The sequence below is a fragment of the Vulpes lagopus genome, chromosome 13, assembly GCF_018345385.1.
Source record: "Vulpes lagopus strain Blue_001 chromosome 13, ASM1834538v1, whole genome shotgun sequence".
NCBI classification, from domain to species: domain Eukaryota; kingdom Metazoa; phylum Chordata; class Mammalia; order Carnivora; family Canidae; genus Vulpes; species Vulpes lagopus.
In genome coordinates, this window is record NC_054836.1 from 14,841,514 (window position 1) to 14,862,400 (window position 20,887).

Below are 20,887 nucleotides of genomic sequence, written 5' to 3' on the forward strand. Positions count from 1 at the left end.
CTCCTTGCACCAAAAATATTAATTATTAAACATATTTAATTACTACAGAATTTTTAGTGAACTGAAACATAAAATGCCCACTGGCAATACCTAATGTTTTAAAAATGACTCTTGTTAAGATAACTGTCATATTCAATTTATAATTCATTTTCAACCTCTTAATGAATCATTGAGAATAGTTAATATGAAGTTTTCTTTCACTTCCTAAATGTTATTTTTTTTCTGTTAAATAAGCTTCTAAAGCCCCCTCTTTTAGGCAAAGTGTGAGAACTTTGAATAACTAGCAAGTCAATAATAGAATTATATGTTGTCTTGTATGTCTAGTGTATTACTGTGAATTTTATTAATTTTTATTTTTTTTAATTTATAGATACTGAGTATAGGTAGTTATTTTTACTTCTTTCAACTTATTCTGCATCTCTAATATATTTAAAAACTGTGTAATTATTTCAGGGAGCAAATGTTATAAATTGCATTGCAGGCTATTTGACCAGTGAAAGTATCCTGTCATTTAACAAGAAGACAAGAAATTCTGAGTGCTTACAGTGTATCTAATGCTATGTGAGAAAGAGAAAAAAACACCTTAATTTTTTTCCTCTAATTATTCTTAACTAGTCAGAACTAGGTAATGCTTTATAACAATTTGTGATTATCACTCTATTGTGATTTATAATTGTTTAGCTCTTGACATGTAATTCTCCCTTTCTAGACTGTAAACCTCATTTAGAAAATGCTAACAGCTTCTTTTTTTTGTCATTACATAACGAACTTTATTTTTATTTTTATTGAGTTTTTAGTTTCAATCCCAATATAGTTAATATTCAGTGTTGTATTAGTTTCAGGTGTACAATATAATGATTCAACAATTCTACACATTACTCAGTGACAAGTGTACTCTTATTCCTCATCATCTGTTTCACTCATTCCCTCCCCCACCTCACATCTGGTAACTATCAGTTTGTTCTCTATAGTTGAGTTTGTTTTTTGGTTTATCTCTCTCTTTCTCTTTTTTTCCTTTGTTCATTTGTTTTGTTTCTTAAATTCCACATATGTATAAAATCATATGGGATTTGTTTTTCTCTGACTTATTTTGCTTAGCATTATACCCTCTAGCTCCATCCATGTTGTTGCAAATGACAAGACTTCATTCTTTTTTAGAGCCAAGTAATTTCTATTGTATACATGTACCACATCTTCTTTATCCATTCATCTAACCATGGACTTGTGGGCTGCTTCCATAATTTGGCTATTGTAGATAATGCTGCAATAAACATAGGGATGCATATAACCTTTCGAATGAGTATTTTTATATTTTGGGGGTAAACCAGATAGTACGATTACTGAATTGTAGCGTAGTTCTATTTTTAACAATCCTTGAATGTTTGAATGCTTAATGATTAGTTGGACGAGCGTGCGGTTAGACGGATGAATGAATGGTTGGATGGATGAAGCAGCATGGCACAGTGGAAAGTATGCCCTGCTTTACATTGCCTGATTTGATAGAACTCATTAAATCACTAAGCATAAATTGCCTTGTCTAAATGGTTGACTTAGACTTCACCTTCCCTACTAGTCTGCTAGTCTGAGCCTTATCCTCCAGCCTTCTGGTACATACAACTAAACCAACTCAGCTCCATCTCCATGGGCAATTAACTCCACACTTGAAGACAGGCCCACCTCACACTGGGTCATATCCTGGGCCACTGGATTACAGTTCTTTTACTAAAATTCAGCTCTAGTTCCAACATCAGTTTCCAGTTTTGCCAAAGATGCTTAAGGAAGCTTTTTTTTTCTCCTCTGTGATTCCTCTAGCCCTACCCGACTCATGGCTTATATCCTCCTAATCTCATGTCTCAGCTTCCCTATTTCTGACCCCCCAGTCACCTGCCATTAAGTTTATGCTCTTACTTCTGGATTTGATAGGCACACTGGGTTGTAAACTCTGTATGTATGCTTCACTAATGGCCTTTACAGCTCATGTGTGTATTCCTCATCTCTTATTAAGAGGAATAGAATATGCCCTTGGGAATATCATTAATCCCTTAGAAGGAAGGAGAATGGGAATAGTATCATTTCCTGGCAGAAAGATGAATTAAGAAATGGAGTATATAATTTAATCTGATAACTGTAAACATTCACAGGAAATGGCTAAAAGGTTGATAAAACTCTCTTATGATTACAAAATTTTACACTGAAATTCATTTAATGTCATAATTAAAGGTTAGAAATAAATGCTGTTTAGATGAAGACACCAAGAGTAAATGAAGAAGCCTCACCCCTAGTCATTGAGCTATTGTTATAAACCCTCTACATATTCTGGAATAATATAAAGTATATTTTTAGCCACTCTGAAATCTCAGTTGCCACCCTACCTCCAGTTAATGAAGCTGAGGCACTGTGGAGCACAGAGGCACAGGTAGGTGCTCAACGTCCAAGGCACATGGCCACTTCTCTAAGGCTGTTATTCTAGTGTTATAATAAAGAAAGAAAAACTGTAAGCCCAAGTAGTCCCTAGTCCCAATCCCATCCTTAAAAGTATACCCAACATATAAAGGACATGTAAAAAAAATTCCTAGTGAGAAATATGGAAAGGGAAATAATGGTTTCTCCTTATTGTAAGGTTATCAGTTCAAAAGATTTAGCTCTGCCTCAATGCTGTACTTCTGCCTCAACTCTCAAGTGACTACATTAGCAAGCCATTTTTTCAATTTTTTGAGCAACTGGTTTTTTGTCCTGAAATTGAAGTCTGCATCCTCATTACTGGTTATATGTCCCCCATCAGTCTATAATATAACCAGATTCCTACTTTAATTCTTTTAGATAGGCAATCTAGATATTTGGTCTGGTTTTGTTGTTGGCTAATGGTATTCATGTCCTTCCTGCCTTTCTGCCATGTGTATTAGCATCTTATATTTGAGTTTGAATCATTATGTGCCCATGTCCAAATTTATTGCTCCATCATTTCACGTAAACCTTTGATATTCTGCCTATATTCCCCGGCTTGCTTTCTTATCTGGTTAGCAATGGCCCTGTGATTTAGGTTTTTGGTCTGATTTCTTTCTATAGAGGATTAGTCATTTTAGAGAAATAGGACTAAAATCCATCCTTTATTTTGTCCATTCATTCTTTATGCATATTTAATTGATATCATCTATATGCCAGTCATTCATTTATTTAGGCACTGGGATAATGAGAAACTTGCAGAATGATGGGAGGCATGAACATACAAGCCACCATTATCCATTATTTTATGTAATACATATTAAATAAGTAACTCTGGGCTAGACAATATGTTTGGCATTGTGTACACAAAACTGAATAAGATAGTTCCTGCCCTCAAAGGATTTATGAGCTTAGACATGAAAACAGATCATTTAATATATGTGACATGTCTGGTGATAGAATTAAGGGGGGTAATATGGGAGCATGGCTTGATACAATATGACACTGATTAGGTAGGAAAGAGTTTGCGTGGTACATTAAGAGGATTAGCCTTAAGGGGGATGGTAAAGCACAGCTGTTTATTAACAAGGGAGCCAGGGTAATAGTTTTGAAAAATATGTGGTAAACCCATTGTCTGTGTCTAGCACATACTGATGCTTGTAGAAGAAGCTTATCTTGGAGTTAGAGACTACAGATAAATAAGGCCCTAGCTATAGAGTGAATGAAGGTCACCCACAGAGACTGTATGAAGTAGTTAGATCAGTTGACTGAACATGGCATTGTGGGAAACACAGAAATATACAGGATAATGTCAGAAGAAATGCTTAGGAATAGTCATAGATGTGTTTGGTAGCAAGCAATGAAATGCAGGTTTTGTCTTCCTGATAAAGTCATGGGAAAGCATTCCAGAGGGGACAAAGAGCTGGGTGTTGGGAAAGGAGTAGGAGTTCACCAGTTTAACAAGGTGGGAATAGGCATTATGTGCTGAGAATAGTAAGTCCAACACTGCCAATTTCAGTGAGACTAAAATACAGGAAGCACTAGATGAAGGATATAACAGAATGTAATCAATGTCTCAATTAATTATTATAGTAAAGAGATCTTGTAGTAATGGGTGTTTCAAGGAGACAGTGGAGGTTTGTGTTTGAGATTGATCATTGGATTGGCAGAGGAAATGGTGCTGAGTCAGTGGAACCACAACCTGAAAATGGATGGCAAGAAATAGAATGACCAGAATGCAGTAGTGGGCTTCTTCTTCTTCTTTTTTTTAAGATTTATTTATTTATTTTAGAGAGAGAAAGAGGGAGAGAGCATAAGCATGTGAGTTGGGGGAGGAGCAGAGGGAGAGTCTCTTTAAACATTCTTTCCACTGAGCAGGGAGCCCCATATGGGGCTTGAACCCATGACCATGAGATTATGACCTAAGCTGAAACCAAGAGTCAGTTGCTTAACCAACTGAGCCATCTAGGGACTCCAGTTGTGGGCTTCTTCTTCGAGAGTTCATTATGTGTTTGTTGATAAGTTAGGAATAAGGTGGTGCTGAAAGTGATATCCATAGTGCCATGAATTTCCAAAAAAAATAATGAGCCTCACCATATTCTTTCAGTCATAGTAAAATTAAATAACAACTTGATTAATATGAGATCTGGTTATGCTATTAGAGGGAAATATAACCAACATTTCTTCCTTCTTTAAAGGATTTTCCAGAAAAGGAGAAGTCCACAGCAAAGGCCCTGGAAGATGTAAAGGCAAACTTTTACTGTGAATTATGTGACAAGCAGTATCACAAGCACCAGGAGTTTGACAATCATATTAATTCTTATGATCATGCTCATAAGCAGGTAAGCCAAAATGAGAAAAGTTCTTCTCATTCCTAGATTTATACCTTCAGAAGAGAATGTATGCATTTGGCTTTATTTATTGTCATCTAAGATACTGAGGTGAAACCATTTTATTTATTTATTTCTCTGGAAAGGTTTTTTCTGTTTAAATGCCAGGTGAAATATTTTTTTCCTAGAAGTATCATAAAACTGTAGGTGAATTTAAAGATTATCTAAAAGTAAACTGATATTTATTTGATAATTATACATATGGGGAAACCAGAACCCAGTAAAAATATGTCGTATTTAAAACCACCTAACTAGTCAGCAGCAGAACCAGAACACTGGACAGAATCTATTATAAGGTTCTTTCAAAATTTCTGGGGTTTAGCAAATCCTAGGACTGTGGGGAAAATAATTCTTAATAAAAGGTTATATTCTCCAAAGAATACCCTCTTATAAGAGTTAAAGTGGTTACCTAACAGATGAAGCACTGCAAATGAAAAAACAACCAAAAACTCCGGCAGTTAAATTGAGAGGTAATTCAGATAGGAACGTTGCATTTCTTTTTCTTCAAAGGTCATATATATACATTATCAGTTTAGATATTCTATACACGGCTGCTAATATTCTCTATTTCCATCTCTCCGTGAAAGAGGAGGCTGTTATTCTTATCCTGTTAGATTTTATCTTTGTTGCATGAGGCTTGGAGTTATTGGCCATTTAGGAATTGGGAGTGTTAAATACTAAGAAAGAAATCCCACTTGGCCAGAGGATTATTGCTGACAGCTGCGAGGAGGTGCATTTTCCTGATGCCAAATGGACCTGATATCTTGGAATCTGTGGGTAAGACTTGTGTAATCTGGACCTAAAATATTTATTCAGAGTAAACAACAATAAATATTTTGACTAACATTGCCAGTATTTACTGAGCACATCCAAAATATTTGACCTTGAGAGATGGAAGGCATCAATTTCTATCTTTGAAGATGTGGCATGTATCTATACTTGACTGTATTTCTCAGACAAGAGCAAAAAACATGGGATAAACTGTTTTAGAACTGTGATTCCCAAATCTTAGTGTGCATCATAATCACTTTGGAACTTAATAATGCAGATTCCCAGACTCTCCTTCGAGTATTGTAATTCAGCAGTTCTGAGTTGGCCCCAGGAACTTGCATTTTAAAATGATATGAAATGGAAATTTTCAAAAATATTTAAAACTAAACTATGTGGCTACCACCTAACTCCAGCTCTGACCTCATTTCCTTTCTACTACCACCCCTCATCGACCCCCACCCACCACCACCATATATGATTTTGAAGCAAATTCCAGATGTCATATTACATCTGAAAGTATTTCAAGATGGAGAACAGTGCTTACACAACATGGCCATTACCATCCTGAAAAGTAACAGTTGTATCTTAATACCAGTTAGTGATCTTGTTTCTTTAGTTGTCTCATAAATGATTTTTAAGTTTATGCTTTTTGAAATCAGGATCCACAGACATCCATACTTTTGGTTGACATGTCTTTTGAAGTTTTTCTAAATATATATTTAGACTGTAGGTTTATCATTCCTTCTTTACATTTGACCTCTTGCAATTTATCTGCTGAAAGAACTGGACATATTCAGGATTTTGCGGAATGCAACCCAGTGCTGTCTTTTTTTTTCTCTCTCTCTCTTCTGTCTTTCTTTTAAACTGTTACACGGAGCTGAACAAATTCCAGTTCATATTTTTTTCTTGGCAAAAATATATCACAAGACATATTGTATCCTTCCATAAAGAGGCATATGATATCTGGTTGTCTCTATTTTTATGACTGTTTGAGAAATGGGTTTAGATGCCACCAGTTTGATCCATCCATCATTAAGTATATCACTTATGTTTTTCCACAAATGGTTTTGTAGCCATAGATGATCATTTGTTTAAATCCCTTACTTCATTTGGAGTTGTAAAATGATTATTCTAATTCTATCACTCTTTCGCCATTTCCTAGATGAAAATGTGTATAAAGAGAAATTCCCCATAAGCATCACTCCCTGAGGATTTTATGTAGGTGGTCTTTAGGCTGTATATTATATATCTATATCTATATATATATCTCCAGGATCTATATATATATATGTATATGTGTATATATATATATATGTGTGTATATATATATATATAGTATAGATAGGCTACACACACACACACACACACACACACACACATCATATATCCCCAGTATCTCTCTCTCTCTCTCTCTCTCTCTATCATCTATCATCTATCTATCATATATAGTATACAGATAGTGTAGATGGTATATATAGATACTATATCTATAGATACTAGAAATTTAGAGAAACAAGTAACCAGAGAAGGTTTTCATGGGATAGCTACACTTGATCTATGCTTTAAACATGCATAAGCAGATGTTAAAACAGGGTGAAGATGGGATGGCATCTCTGATTGTGGAAACACAAGAATCTAAGGCAAGGAAATAAGAGAGGCTGGGCATCTTTTCAAAACCGTCCAAAGTATTTGGACTAGGAAGAGGATGAATTCCGCACAGCCAATCGGCATGCTACAGCCTCCCTGGTCCTCTGAAACCCGCCTGATCCATTTCCCTTTTTATTAGTTTCTTCAGTCTTATTTCCACTGGCTTCCCAACATGATGAAAAAGCAACCTTTCCTCAATCCTTCTTCAAAATACATTGATTTAAGTGTTCTAGAAATTATATACTTAAGATACCAAGAGAACATATAAAACTGATTTAAGAAAGAAAAGATGAGAGGTGAGCTGGATTCCTAAAGAATGAATCGAAATTAACCATGTAGTTAAGAATGGTTGATCCTGTCTGATAGAAAACCTCTATCCAGGGTATCTGGGTGGTTCAGTCAGTTAGGCATCTGCCTATCAGCTCAGGTCATGTTCCCAGGGTCCTAAGATCAAGCCCCCTTTCAGGGTCCCTACTCAATAAGGAGTATGCCTCTCCCTCTTCCTCTGACTCTTCCCCAGCTTGTGCTCTCTTTCTCTCTCTTGCTCACACTCTCTCTCAGATAAATAAATAAAATCTTTAAAAAAAGAAAAAAAAAAGAAAACCTATATTAGGACATGTGGCAGTTATAAAGCATGACCAATACACAGAGACACTGCAAAAATTCACTATGGCTACTATAGTCACCGTCACTATCCTGAGGAGCTCTCTAAAACTCTTTGAAACTGTATCTCATTTCTCTCATTCTTCTTTTGCAATAGATCTTGCTCTCATTCTTCACTTTGCAATCTCTTTCCACCATTCATGTTTAATCTCACTCTTGAATCTGCTAGGGCCTTTGAACTGGACTCCCCACCTCCAGTATTTTCCCTCCTCCAAACCAGGCTATCCATTTATGGCCAAATTAATCTTAAACTACCACATTCAATGGGTGATGACTGACTTTTTCAAGAGTCTGAGCTACTTAGTCTGTCAATTCAAAATGTCCACTGTCTGGCTCTTGCTTCCATTTCCAGATTTATCTCCTGCAACTCCAGAATTTCCCTACAGTTTCTCAAAAGATGCCTTATGCTTTTCCACCTGCTCATTTTGGCTCATAATCTTCCCTCTGCCTGGGATGCCCTCCCATCTCGTGGCTGTATTTCAACATATACTCCTGCGTATTTAACACATAGATTGACAATTTATATCTGGATATTCAAAGAGCTGAAATCTCATAATAAGCTGATTTAACAGCATTTCCTAGATTCCCTTTGATCAAAACCTATTAACACTGTGCAGAATGTTGTCCAAGCTGCCCACTTTGGAAAACAATGGAATAATTAAATTTGCTGTAGATCTTGGAAGACTGCTTTCTTGGGTAATGTTGAAATACTTTTATCTAAAGATTTCTTTTTAGCCCAAAATTTTGACAATAACTTGAATTTTAAATGAAGCTGAGTTTACAATTTCCCTTTTAAATGAAACTGCATTTTATATACAGAAAAAGGAAGTATGCACTAAAGTAAAACATGCAAGTCTTTTTTCCCCCCAAATTCCAAAGCTAAATATGTCTATTTGGTTCTTGCTTCAGTAAGGGCTCTTCTTGATTGTGATGATGATTATAATGATAGTGGTGAGATTTGGCTGAGAGTATTTTTTGGCCTGAGTAGTATGAATAGCTTCTATAATTTTATTTTCCATGTGAGTTCAGACAAAATATCTGGCCTCTTCTGTTGAACTTCCAAGATGGTCTTTTCGGCATACTTCGAAGTGAATCTAAATTCACATAAAATTAGTCCTGCTATTCATTAACAGAACAGCATAGAATTGGAAATGAGGAAATCTGAATTCTTATAATTATTTAGAATCCTGCAGTTTAATAAGTGATTTCTAAAGCTTTTGTATTGTCTTGTATCTAAATAGCAGTATCATGTGTTATTTTATTACAAAGATTAGATTATTCAGAGATATATTGTAATTCTAGAGAAGTAAGTCAATACATATCTTTAAAGAATAAAGTAAAATAGTCTGAGATTCATAGCTTTAAATTAATTTCATTGGGTATTTAATATTATTTTTCTATAATTTGATAAATAAAATTAAAACATTTTTCTTAGGTATTATTGGTAGGAAAGGTAGCTTATCAGTAAAAAAGGCTGAGTTTTTTATATTTATTCAACGAGGAAAAAAATTAATTTCTAGCTTTGACAGCCCAATTCTCTACATAACTCATGTTTTTGGGAATAACTCAATTGTTTTAGCTATTGCTTTGAACTACTTATAATTCCGTGTAAATGTTGAGCATTACTACTGAAGCAATTTGAATATATATACAAATTACAGTCACTTGGATGAAGACAGCAGTATAACTATTAACAAAGCTAACATGCTAATAACAACTCCTTGTGAGACTATCTACAAGTCATAATTCCTTTCTCAAGATGGTGAGTCATAGTGTATAATATTGAAATGAAAACCACACATCCTCACAGGCAGCAAAAATCTCTCCTGCCCCAGAGACATCCTGGCTCATCTCAACTTAGAAAAAACAAAGGAGCCTGATCCCCATACAAATAACCCATAAAAATATCTTCAATAATAAAAAACAAATCCACTTTTAGATCCTCCACATGTGACATTTAATCCTCCTAATCTTCGTTTGCTTCACAATTGGATTTGTTTTCACTCAGGAGGAGCTGTTCACTTGTCAAACCTGAATTTGAACTCCAACTGATTTATTCTTAAAATATTGTTTTGGATTCTTCCCAAACCTACCTGCTCAGGATAAAAGAACAGAACAGAATCATCTTTGCAGTCTTGTCTCCAAGAGGAAAAGACATCCAAAACTGCTAAACAAATTCAATCCAATTACCCCATGCTTGGTTTCTACAATTTGATTTATATTTTCTCCAGATACTGCCCAAATTAGCCTGATAATATATTTCAGCATAGTATGTTTCCGTTACCAGTCCTCTTAATGTGACAACAAAACTTCAAGGTCTAGTTAGTTTGTAGGGTCAGCAAGATTGAAGAAGTGTAAACTCAGGTATCTGAAACGGAAATTCTCAGAAACATATACGTTGGTATGATAAAATACTATTTATCTCTGTTTACATTTTGCGTTCTATAAACCCAGCTTTCTAGTATATGTATATTCCTCACTGCCCCCACCCCCACCCCCTGGAATCACTCAGCAGAAATTGGAACTTTCATTTGCAAAAAAAAGGACAAACGACTAATCTTAGCTTCTGACTCCTAATTTAGCTCTCCTGAAATACTGCTGTCACCCTGGCTAAGAGGCTTTTTGATCTCAAGGTTGTCTCCTGACTGAAAAATAAATTAAAAAATCTATATTCTGGCTCTTTCTGTATCTCACATGTGCCAAGTGCTTTCTTGCTGTAAGGCATTACAGAGATCTCTCTGTAATGTTCTGCCATCTGACACTCAGCTTTTTGGCTCTTCTCTTCATTTGTGGGGTAGCTCAGTGTCACCTTCTCTGGGGGATCTCTCCTTTCTGCTCTACCTCAAGTGGACAGTTGTCATTTCTCCCAATCTCACTACCAGTGGTGGGCAGACTCCGCTTATGCTGGCTCTCCAGAGCCATTTGTTCAATATATAAGAATTCTGTAAACTGCTTCTTAAACCATCGGTAGCTTGAGATCAACCATGGTTTGTGGTGGGACATCCACAAGCACTATAAACAGTGCTTTGTTTTGTTTGATTTTTTCCAGAGTGTTGGTATATCAGCACACCATTGCTTATTACTCTGTAAAAACAGTTTTTTTTTTCTTTTTGATTTTTTTTTATCCTCTCCCCTCTTTCCTGCCATTAGTTCCACAAAGAGAGTAACAGGGTACTATCAGTTCTATTGGTCATGTATCCCTGTCTCTGTAAAATGTAGAGCTATGTCTGGCACATAGTAATGACTCCATGAATATTTTTTAAAAGAATAAGTAACCAAAGAAGTAAGTTTCTATAAGTGACCGTGCTACTCTGTCTTACGTCAGTATGTTCATCCACCATTGATTAATTACTTACTAGTGTTATTGAGAAATAACTGACATATATTAATGTGTAGATATAAAGTGTATAGCATGATGGTTTGATTTACGTATATTGTGAAATAATTATAAAAGAAAAAAGTTCTCTTTATGATGAGAACTCCTAGGATTTACTCTCTTAACAACTTTTCTGTGCATCCTATAGCAATGTCAGCTATAGTTATTATGTACATTACATTTCTAGTAATTATTTATCTTATAACTGGAATTTTGTACCTTTTGACCATCTTCCTCCAATCCCCCCTTCCTCCACTCCACATTTGGTAACCACAACTCTGATACCTTTTTCTATAAGGTTATTTTGTTTGTTTGTTTTTAAGACTTAACATTTAAGTGAGATCCTACAACTTTGTCTTTTTCTGACTTATTTCACCTAGTATATACCTTTAAGTCTCATCCACATCACAAGTGGTAGGATTTTCTCATTTTTGTGGCTGAATACTATTCTATTGTTTAATGCCCATGGATATTTAAGTTGTATCTATGTCTTGATTATTGCAAATAATGATTCTATGAACATAGAGGTACAGTTATCTTTTGAGTTTTTGTGTTTTTTGAATGTATTATTGCCAGAAATGGAATTATTGGATCGTATGGTACTTCTATTTTTAATTTTTGAGGATCCTTCACATTATTTTCTTTAGTGGCTATAACAGTTTACAGTTCCACCAACTGTGCACACAGGTTCTGTTTTCTCCAGATCTACGCCAGCATTTATTAACTCTTGTTTTTTTGATGATGGGCATTTTAACAGGCATAAGATGGTATCTTATTGTGGTTTTAATCTGCATTTCCCTAAGGTCTAGGAATGCTGAGTATCTTTATTTTGTACTATTGACCTTTTATATACATTCTTTGGAAAAAGGTCTGTTCAGGACTGTGGCCCATTTTTTAATTGATTTACTTGGGCTCTTTTGCTCTTGAGTTGTATGAATTCCTTATATATTGTGGATATTAACTGTTTATCAGAGACATAGTTTGCAAATATTTTTTCCCATTCCCATTCTTTTCAGTTTGTTGGTGGTGTCTTTTGCTGTGCAGAAGTATTTTGGTTTCATTTAGTCCCACTTGTTTAATTTTATTTTGCTGCTTGTGTTTTCAGTGTCATAGCAAAGAAATCATTGCCAAAAGCCACGTCAAGGAGCTTTACTCCTGTTTTCTTCTAGCAGGTAGAATTGTGTCTCAGCTCCCTTGTCTGGGTGGCGGGGAAGGGGTGCTCCAGGCAACTCTCAATTTCTTGAACAAGTTTGGGCTAACCTTAGCCTTGGCTATGAAAAAATTCCTCTGTCTTTGTGTTGCACAGAAACCCTCTATGCCCTGTACTGGCTTTATCTGAGGTAATCCATTCTGTCCATGCACCTCTGCTCAAGCACCTCTGGGCTGCACGGCATCCAGGAGTTACAGCCAGCCATTGGGGTCAGATGTAGCCTGGAAACACTCTCCACAAACGGTAGGGCTATGACTCAGCTCCCTGCTTGGATCGAGCAAATGAGGCTCTAGGACCAGCAAAACTGCTCCTTTTGAGGATCCAAATCAGGGAGACTAGCATTCCACAGAGTTCCCTGGCCAGAGTATACCGCTGATCTGCTTCTGCAAATGAGGATAACCCCTGGTTTGGGTTACTCCTTTGCCATATCAGCTCGGTCCACCAAGATTTCTGTGCTGGTTGTTGCAAGCCCCTTCTCCCTTTTCTTTACAGGCACATTCCCAATAGCTGAGCCCACAGATTCCCCTGCAGTACCTGTAGGGCCAGATCAGAGTTGGGGCTCTCACAAGTGATGAAAAATGCTGTGGATAGTGGTTGTCCGCCTTTAGATTCTCTTTTTTCCCCTCTGAAGGATCCAGAGACTCAGGGGAGATCTCTCCACATGGTACTTCACTGGCCTGGGGGAGACACATATGGTCACGGTGTAGCTGCTTCTCTTTCCCTTCCAGTGTGGTCTACCTTGGTCTCTGAGGTATGTGTGTGGGGGTGCTTCATATTCACTCCCATTTCCTAGAATTCTCTTGGTGGTATCATGTTTTTAAATAGTTGTTAACTGTTCTTGTGAAGGGGAGTGAAATTAGGAACACCTTTAATTGCCATGTTGGTGATGTCACTCCTTAATCTCTTCTTAAGTAGAGACAGTGAATGTTGCTGTAAACAAGAGGGGACCCCCTAATCCCAAGTTCTTTGTGATTATTGAAGAAAAATTGTCATGAAAAACCCCTTTTAATAATTTAGAAAATATTTGAGCTCATGTAAATGTTGATGTGGTGTACCCCTTTTAAGAATTTTAGACTTTAATTGTAGAAAATTGCTAGCCTTCAAGCAAGCAAATGATATGCTCAGATTTGTGATTTAGAAAAATAAATCTAGAAGTAGTTCAAGAGATGGTACACAAGGAGAGAACTTGGCTCTGTGATCAGATATGAGCCCAAAAGCCCAAGAGAGATGATCAGAGCCGTTACAGCAGTGACAAGGAGAGAAAGTGAGAGGAGTGCATTCAAAGATTGTCAGTGGCTTGAAACACACGAACACATGCTCTACATCACTAATAATCAACTAAATACAAACTTGGAGAGTTTTTTTTAAGTATGTCAAATATGATAAAAGAATGTTACTATCCAATGTTGACAAGATGTGAGAAAATAAACACTGTCAAACAATCCTTGTGAGGATATGAAGTGTTTCAGTCTTTTGATGTTCAGTTTGGATTATTTATCAAAAGCTTTAAAATGGGAATTTTCTATCAACAATTCCATCTGGCATGTATTCTAGGAAAATAATCAAATGAATTGCAAGATTTGTGTATAAGGATATTTAAAAGAGAAAAATACTAGAAGCATTCTAAACATAAGATGAAAAAACAAAAACCCTGAGAGACCAAATTATGACACATATAAATGGGACTACTATGTAAAAATTAAAATTGTGTTTGGATCTATATTTTACACAAAATTTAATTATTAAAATGAATACTTGAATACTTGTTTATTTATATTTTTAAGAATTGTTTTAAATATTTATTTATTTGAGAGTTTGAGAGTAGGAACAGGGGGAAGGGGCAGAGGCAGAGGGAGAAGCAGACTCCCCACTGAGCAGGGAACCCAATGTGGGGCTCCATCCCAGGACCCCCAATTTCATGACTGGAGCAGATGCTAAACTGACTGAGCCACCCAGGTGCCCCTGAATGCCACTTTACATAAAAAATTAAAGAGGGATGCCTGAGTGGTACAGTCATTTAAGCATCTGATTCTTGGTTTCGACTCAGGTTGTAATCTCAAGGTTGTGAGATCAAGCCTCATATTGCGTTTCACGCTCAACGTGGAATCTGCTTAAGATTCTCTCTCCTTTTCCCTATGTCCCTCTCCCTATGTCGCTCTCTAAAATAAATGAATAAATCTTAAAAAAAAAAAAACAAACTACCAAACAAAAAACACAAAAATTAAAGAACGCAGACATATAGAACAATGAGTAAAAGTATATAGTAGCAATTTGGTCCGTTATCTTTTTAGAGGAGTCTCTAAACATTTACATCAAATCATAAACTTGTATAAAACATAAACATAAAATGTGATTATATTATATATACTGTTCTGCTTTCATACATTTTCACTTATATCTTTTCAGTCCATAAAGATTTATATTCTATTGTGTTGTTAAGTCAATACTACAAATTTATATCGTGGTGACTTGTAAATTGTTTTTTCATCTGAGCTTCTTAGGTGCTGTGATTACTCTATGATTATGTTCTCTTTCTTGTGCAATTTTTTTTCCGTGGAGTTAGAAATTGCCTCTTAGATTTCCTCAGTTTTATACAACTGCCTATTACTAATTTATCTCTGAACTATCTACCATATTAATAACAAAGTCTTAACAAATAACATCAGATATATGCGGCAATAGGTCAATTCTGTTTTGATTTCTTCCCCCTTCTTATTTTAGAGAAATGTGTGGTAGAGTCCTCTGTCTTTTGGCTCTAGTCGGGCTAGATTGTGCTCTACTCTTGCTGCACAGCTATTGTACTTCTTATCATCATCCCGTGACTGCTTTTGCTTCTTTCCAAGATTGCTTATTTCTCATATCCTTGAACTCATGACTTCCCATATCTTATTCCTTCCTCCCTGTGGAACCTAGTCTCCACAGCTTCCTATACACATGTTAAAAATTGGGGGTCCATGTCTATCAGTAAATGCAAATGTGTTTATTCTCCTCTCATACTTAACTTATTTTTCAACCAGTTTTCAGCTTTTAATGTTGCTATTGAAAAGTTATATGCCATTTTGAGTCCTAATCATTTTTTTCTGAAAACTTTTAGATGTGTCTCGCCATCATTTCTTCTCACAACAAACATTTATTTACTGCCAGCTATGGGCCAGACACTGTTCCACATACTGGGGATACAGTGAGAAACTCTCCAATCATCTCCATCCTTGTGGAGCTGACATCATAGTTCATGCAGGAACATAGAAAAGGGAGAGAGAAGTAATAAAATAAATAGGGCACTGGATAGTTATAGGTGCTATGGGGGAAAATAAGAGTATAGCATGTAGGGAATGCTCTGGGAAAATAGAATTTTAATTTAGAGTTTCATTAAGGGTGAAGACCTTAATGAAAAGACGATAATAGGGCACCTGGGTGGCTCAGTGGTTGAGCATCTGCCTTCAGCTCAGGGCATGATCCCAGGGTCCTGGAATTGAGTTCCCCATCAGGCTCCCTACAGGGAGCCTGCTTCTCCCTCTGCCTGTGTCTCTGCCTCTCTCTGTGTGTCGCTCATGAATAAATAAAAATCTTAAAAAATAAAAGGCGATAACAGGTAAAACTCAGAACATACAGGGAACTATTGATTTATCTGAAGGACAATATTCCAGCAGAGGGAATATTACATGTCAGGTCTGGGAATTAGAGCCATGCACACTGTGCCAAAGACTTAATATGCTAACATCCTGCAATGACCTGCTTTGATATGAGTCACTTTTCAATTACTGTGCAGGGCATACCATGGAATATTTCAATTAGAAAAGTCATGTCATTTGTTTTGGGAATTTTTAAATACTGTATTGGATAATTTCCTCATCTACTCTCTTTTTTCTCTTCCACGATTCTCTTATATTGATATGAGAATTCCAGCATGAGTTTTCCAAGTTCCTTATTTTTCTTACCTTTTTCAGTACCTTCATGTTTATGTAAACATTCTGGGAGATTTGCACAATTCCATCTTCCAGTTTCCCTACTGAACATTATTTCATATTGTATGTGTGTGTATTTGTGGGGAAATAGTGTGAGACAGAGAGAGAGCAAGCAAGTACTCATTTGGTTTGATCTACAGTTCACACACTAGAGGCATTCCTCAAATATTTTGAAGTACTCAGCTGTTTACCTGACATTCTCATTTATAACTGAGGGACCAAAAATTTGATTGGAAAGTTTATCTGTATGGGTTGAGTTTGGAGGGAGGCAACCTTCAGTATGATGTGATAGGGTAGTAATATATATTTTTTTTTCATTGAGTGACCTCCAAGTGTCAATATCTGTGAAGCTTTTGGAAGTTGTGAACAGAAAAGAAATTTTAAATCTCACTTGTATGCAAATTTTCACTTAATCTGCTTATTTTAAATGGTTTTCTAGCTTAGCCCTAAGCTGTATCAGATGTTCCTAAGTCTAAATCCTACCTGGTTCGGTATCTCCAGAGAGCAAGCCTCAATTTTCTGCCAAAGTAGACTAGGGGACATGCTGGCCTGTCTGCTCTTTTGTAAACTTTAACTGGTTTTCTTATTTCAAGTCCCAACCTTTACTTTTCCAGTTTTACTTCTCTAGCAAAAGTTTGCTGGATTAATGTCCGCTAGTCCTCACTCAGCAGTCAGTCTGCCTTGTCTCATGAATAAACAAATAAAATATTTAATAAATAAATTATTGGGTTACATACATATATATTATGTAAATTAATCTGATCGTTTAAATGATAAATATATAAATTAATCTGGTAATATACGTGATAAAATTATACCCATTAAAAATAAGTAGCCAAAATATTGCAGTGCTGTAGGTCAAGCCAGAACTTCTCTTCACAAATGTTGATGATGAGGCCAGAGCCTGGAAAGTAATGCATGATGTATAAATCAGTTTTGATTAATTATTTCTTTCTTATTTCCATGTAATTATGTCAGATATGTAATTCATTCATTAGTCACTCTTCCAGTCATTTGTTCAAAAATCACTTGTGCTAGGCTCTGTGTATTTTATAAATGTAAAAATAAGTAAACACTTCCAGTTTCTAACATCCTACAGAATTATGTACAGAATTTGGAAGTTCTCACTCCCATCCACATAAGCAGACAAAAATTAAGCAAACTGAAAAATCAGCAATTCTTTTTAGACCCACCAGAGAACTGAGGTTATAGGACAAATTGTTTTCCTCCAAACTGGACAGGTGGATACAGGAAATTACAACTTAGCAAAGCTGAAGTGTGGGAATTTTGAAGGCATCTGTAGCAGTGTATGGAAACCTAACCTATAATCGAAGAATTGCAGGAGGCTCAGTGTGGATAACTTCTAGGTAAAAATTTGGCAGGAGAGGGCTGTCTCAAGCAGGCCACCAGGCTTTTTATAAATTTTACCTCTGGGAAACCCATCTTGTTCTTAAAGTGAAGATGAGAAAAAAAAAATTCCCTTCTGCTTCAGGCAGCAGAAGAAAAAACAAAGCCATTTAAAAATGTGTCAGAGCATTTCAGGCTTCTTAGCAAGACATACCTTCAGGAAGAAAACAGTTTTCCAACATCAGGGAAGAGAAATACCCATCTCCCCCCTTTCTGTCTCAATAAGGGCGGTGAGGGAGGAGGAGGCCAGCCCAGAGAAGCACTTGAGATAGTCATAGCCCAACAGGTCACTAAAGGCTGAGACCTAGTCATAGGACTACAGAACACTTGGCTTTCTCCAGCCAACACCTTACACCACATCAGTAGGGTTCCTGCACAATGGTAGAGGAATACGACAGAAAGAATAGCAGGTTTTCAATCTTATTTAAGAAGCCTGTAGAAAAACCCAAAGTCAACAGAGGAGATAAATACATGGGCACCAGATGAAATTTTAGCCTCTGATGAAATTATAGTTTCAAAAAAAGTAAATAGTCCAATCTCTAGCTGTGTATACATAAAACCTCACACTAATGGCATATTTACTTCAGTTTCATCTACCCAGTACATCATGTCTGGCTTTCAAGAATGTGATTGCAAGATATAATAAATAACAAAGAACACAGTTCGAAGAGACAGAACAAGAATTCAAATAACACTCAAATATGACAGAAATGTTGGCATTATCAGACTAAAAATTTAAAACAAATATGGTTAATATGCTATTGGCTTTAATGGAAAAATTAGACAATATACAAGAACAGATAGGTAATGTAAGCAGAGAGAAGGAAACTAATAAAGAAGCAAAGGAAATGTTAAAAATAATAATAGGGCAGCCAAGGTGGCTCAGCGGTTTAGCGATGCCTTCAGCCCAGGGCCTGATCCTGGAGACCCAGGATGGAGTCCCACGTCGGGCTCCCTGCATGGAGCCTGCTTCTCCCTCTGCCTGTGTCTCTGCCTCTCTCTCTCTCTCTCTCTCTCTCTCTCTCTGTGTATGTATCTCTCATGAATAAATAAATAAAATCTTTAAAAAATAATAAAAATAAACAAATAAAAGTAATAATAAATTTTAAACTACAGCAGAAAAGAAGAATGCCTTTGAGAGACTTATCAGCAGATTGGACAGAGCTAAGGAAAGAATCAGTGAACTTAAAAAGATGCCTGTTAAAACTTCTAAAACTGAAAGGAAAAGAGAAAAAAAATAATGAAAAAGACAGATTATCCAAAAATTGTAGGAAAATTACAAAAGATATAAAACCCATGTAATGGTGTTACCAGATTCAGAAGAAAGAAAAAGAAAGAAAGAAAGAAAGAAAGAAAGAAAGAAAGAAAGAAAGAAAGAAAGAAAAGGAAAATCTGAAATAATCATCACTAAGAATTTTTCAAAATTAATTATGGGCAATAAATTACAGATACAGGAAGCTCAGAGACACTAATCAGCATCTTAGAGAAAATACAAAAATTTATACCTACGTCTATCATATTCAAACTGTAGAAAATCAGACAAAGAGGAAATAAATGAATACTTCCTTAGACAAACAAAAATTGAGGAAATTTGTCACCAGTAGATCTTCCTTAAAAGAATTGTTAAGAGAAATTCTACAGAAAGAAAGAAAGAAAGAAAGAAAGAAAGAAAGAAAGAGAAAGATATATATATATATATATATATATATATATATATATATATATATCAGGAACTCCATCTAAATAAAAAGGGGAAGAGCATTAGAGAAGAAATAATGAAGATAAAATAGTCATATTTTTCTTGTTCTTAACTGATGTAACATAACCGTTTGTTCCAAATAATATCAGCGATGTATTCAATGATTATAGCTTATGGATAAGAGACATAGTGCCAGCAATACTACTAAGAAACAGGAAGGAGGGATGGGAAACACTGTATCATAAGATACTTGCACTGTCCATGAAATGCTGCATTGCTGTGTGAGACAAGACTTGGATTAGTTGTAAATTTTTTGGAAAATCAAGGGCCACTGCTAAAAGGAATAGAAAAGAATAACCGATATGCTAAGAGAGGAGAAACAATAGAATCCTGTAAAATATGCAACTGAAACCAGTGAAGGCAGAAATAAACTGGAAGACAAAACCAAAAAATAAGCAAAGAACAAGAGCAATGAATAACAGACATTAACAAGCATGGCAGATGTTAATCCAACTATATCAATAATCACTTTAAATACAGATGGTCTAAATTTCCCAATTAAAAAACAGATTGTCAGAATTCATTTTTTGAAAAAAGAGAGACCCAATTACACGTTGTTTAGAAGACTTACCTTAAATATAAAGACACATATAGTTTGAAAGTAAAGTAATGGAGAAATATATATACTATGCTAACATTAATGAAAAGGAAGCTGGAGTAGCTATATTTATTTTAGACAAAGCTGACTTCAAAACAAGGGAAATTATCAGGGATAAAAACAGCATTACCTAATGGTAAAGAGGTTAAATCATCAAGAAGACATAACAATACTTTATGTGTATGTGCCTAACAACAGATCATCAAAAGCTGTGAGACAAATTTGGAAGAAAAGCAAGGAGAAATAAATAAATCTGCTACTAACTTGAAGAGACCAACACTTCTCTGTTAGTAATTGACATATCCCACAAGCAGAAAATCAATTAAGAATGTAGTTGAACTGAAAAATACCACCAGTCAACTTGATTAGTTGATTAGTTGACATTCTTTTTAAGCTCATGTGAAGCATTCACCTAAGTGGAGCAGATTCTGGTCATTAAAAATATCCAAATTTTAAAAAATAGAAATCATACAATTTTTTTTTCAGACCAAATGATATTAAACCAGAAATCAAAAATGGAGAGATAGTTGGAAACCTCCACATAACTGGAGATTAAACAACACACTTCTAAATGATATGAGTCCAAGAAGAAAGTCTTGCAAAGAAATGTTAAAATATTTTGAACTAAACAAAAACATAATACAATTTATCAAAATTTG

At 35.6% G+C, this 20,887-nt stretch overlaps 1 protein-coding gene across 1 annotated transcript in view; it reads left to right on the top strand.

The window, feature by feature from the left end:
* The window catches only part of ZNF804B (zinc finger protein 804B), a 488,693-nt gene that overhangs the window by 388,589 nt on the left and 79,217 nt on the right, over positions 1–20,887 (top strand). Inside the window, exon 2 of the mRNA XM_041728240.1 lies at positions 4,641–4,784. Coding sequence (XP_041584174.1) covers positions 4,641–4,784 — 144 coding nt within the window. The remainder of the gene's footprint in view (positions 1–4,640; positions 4,785–20,887) is intronic.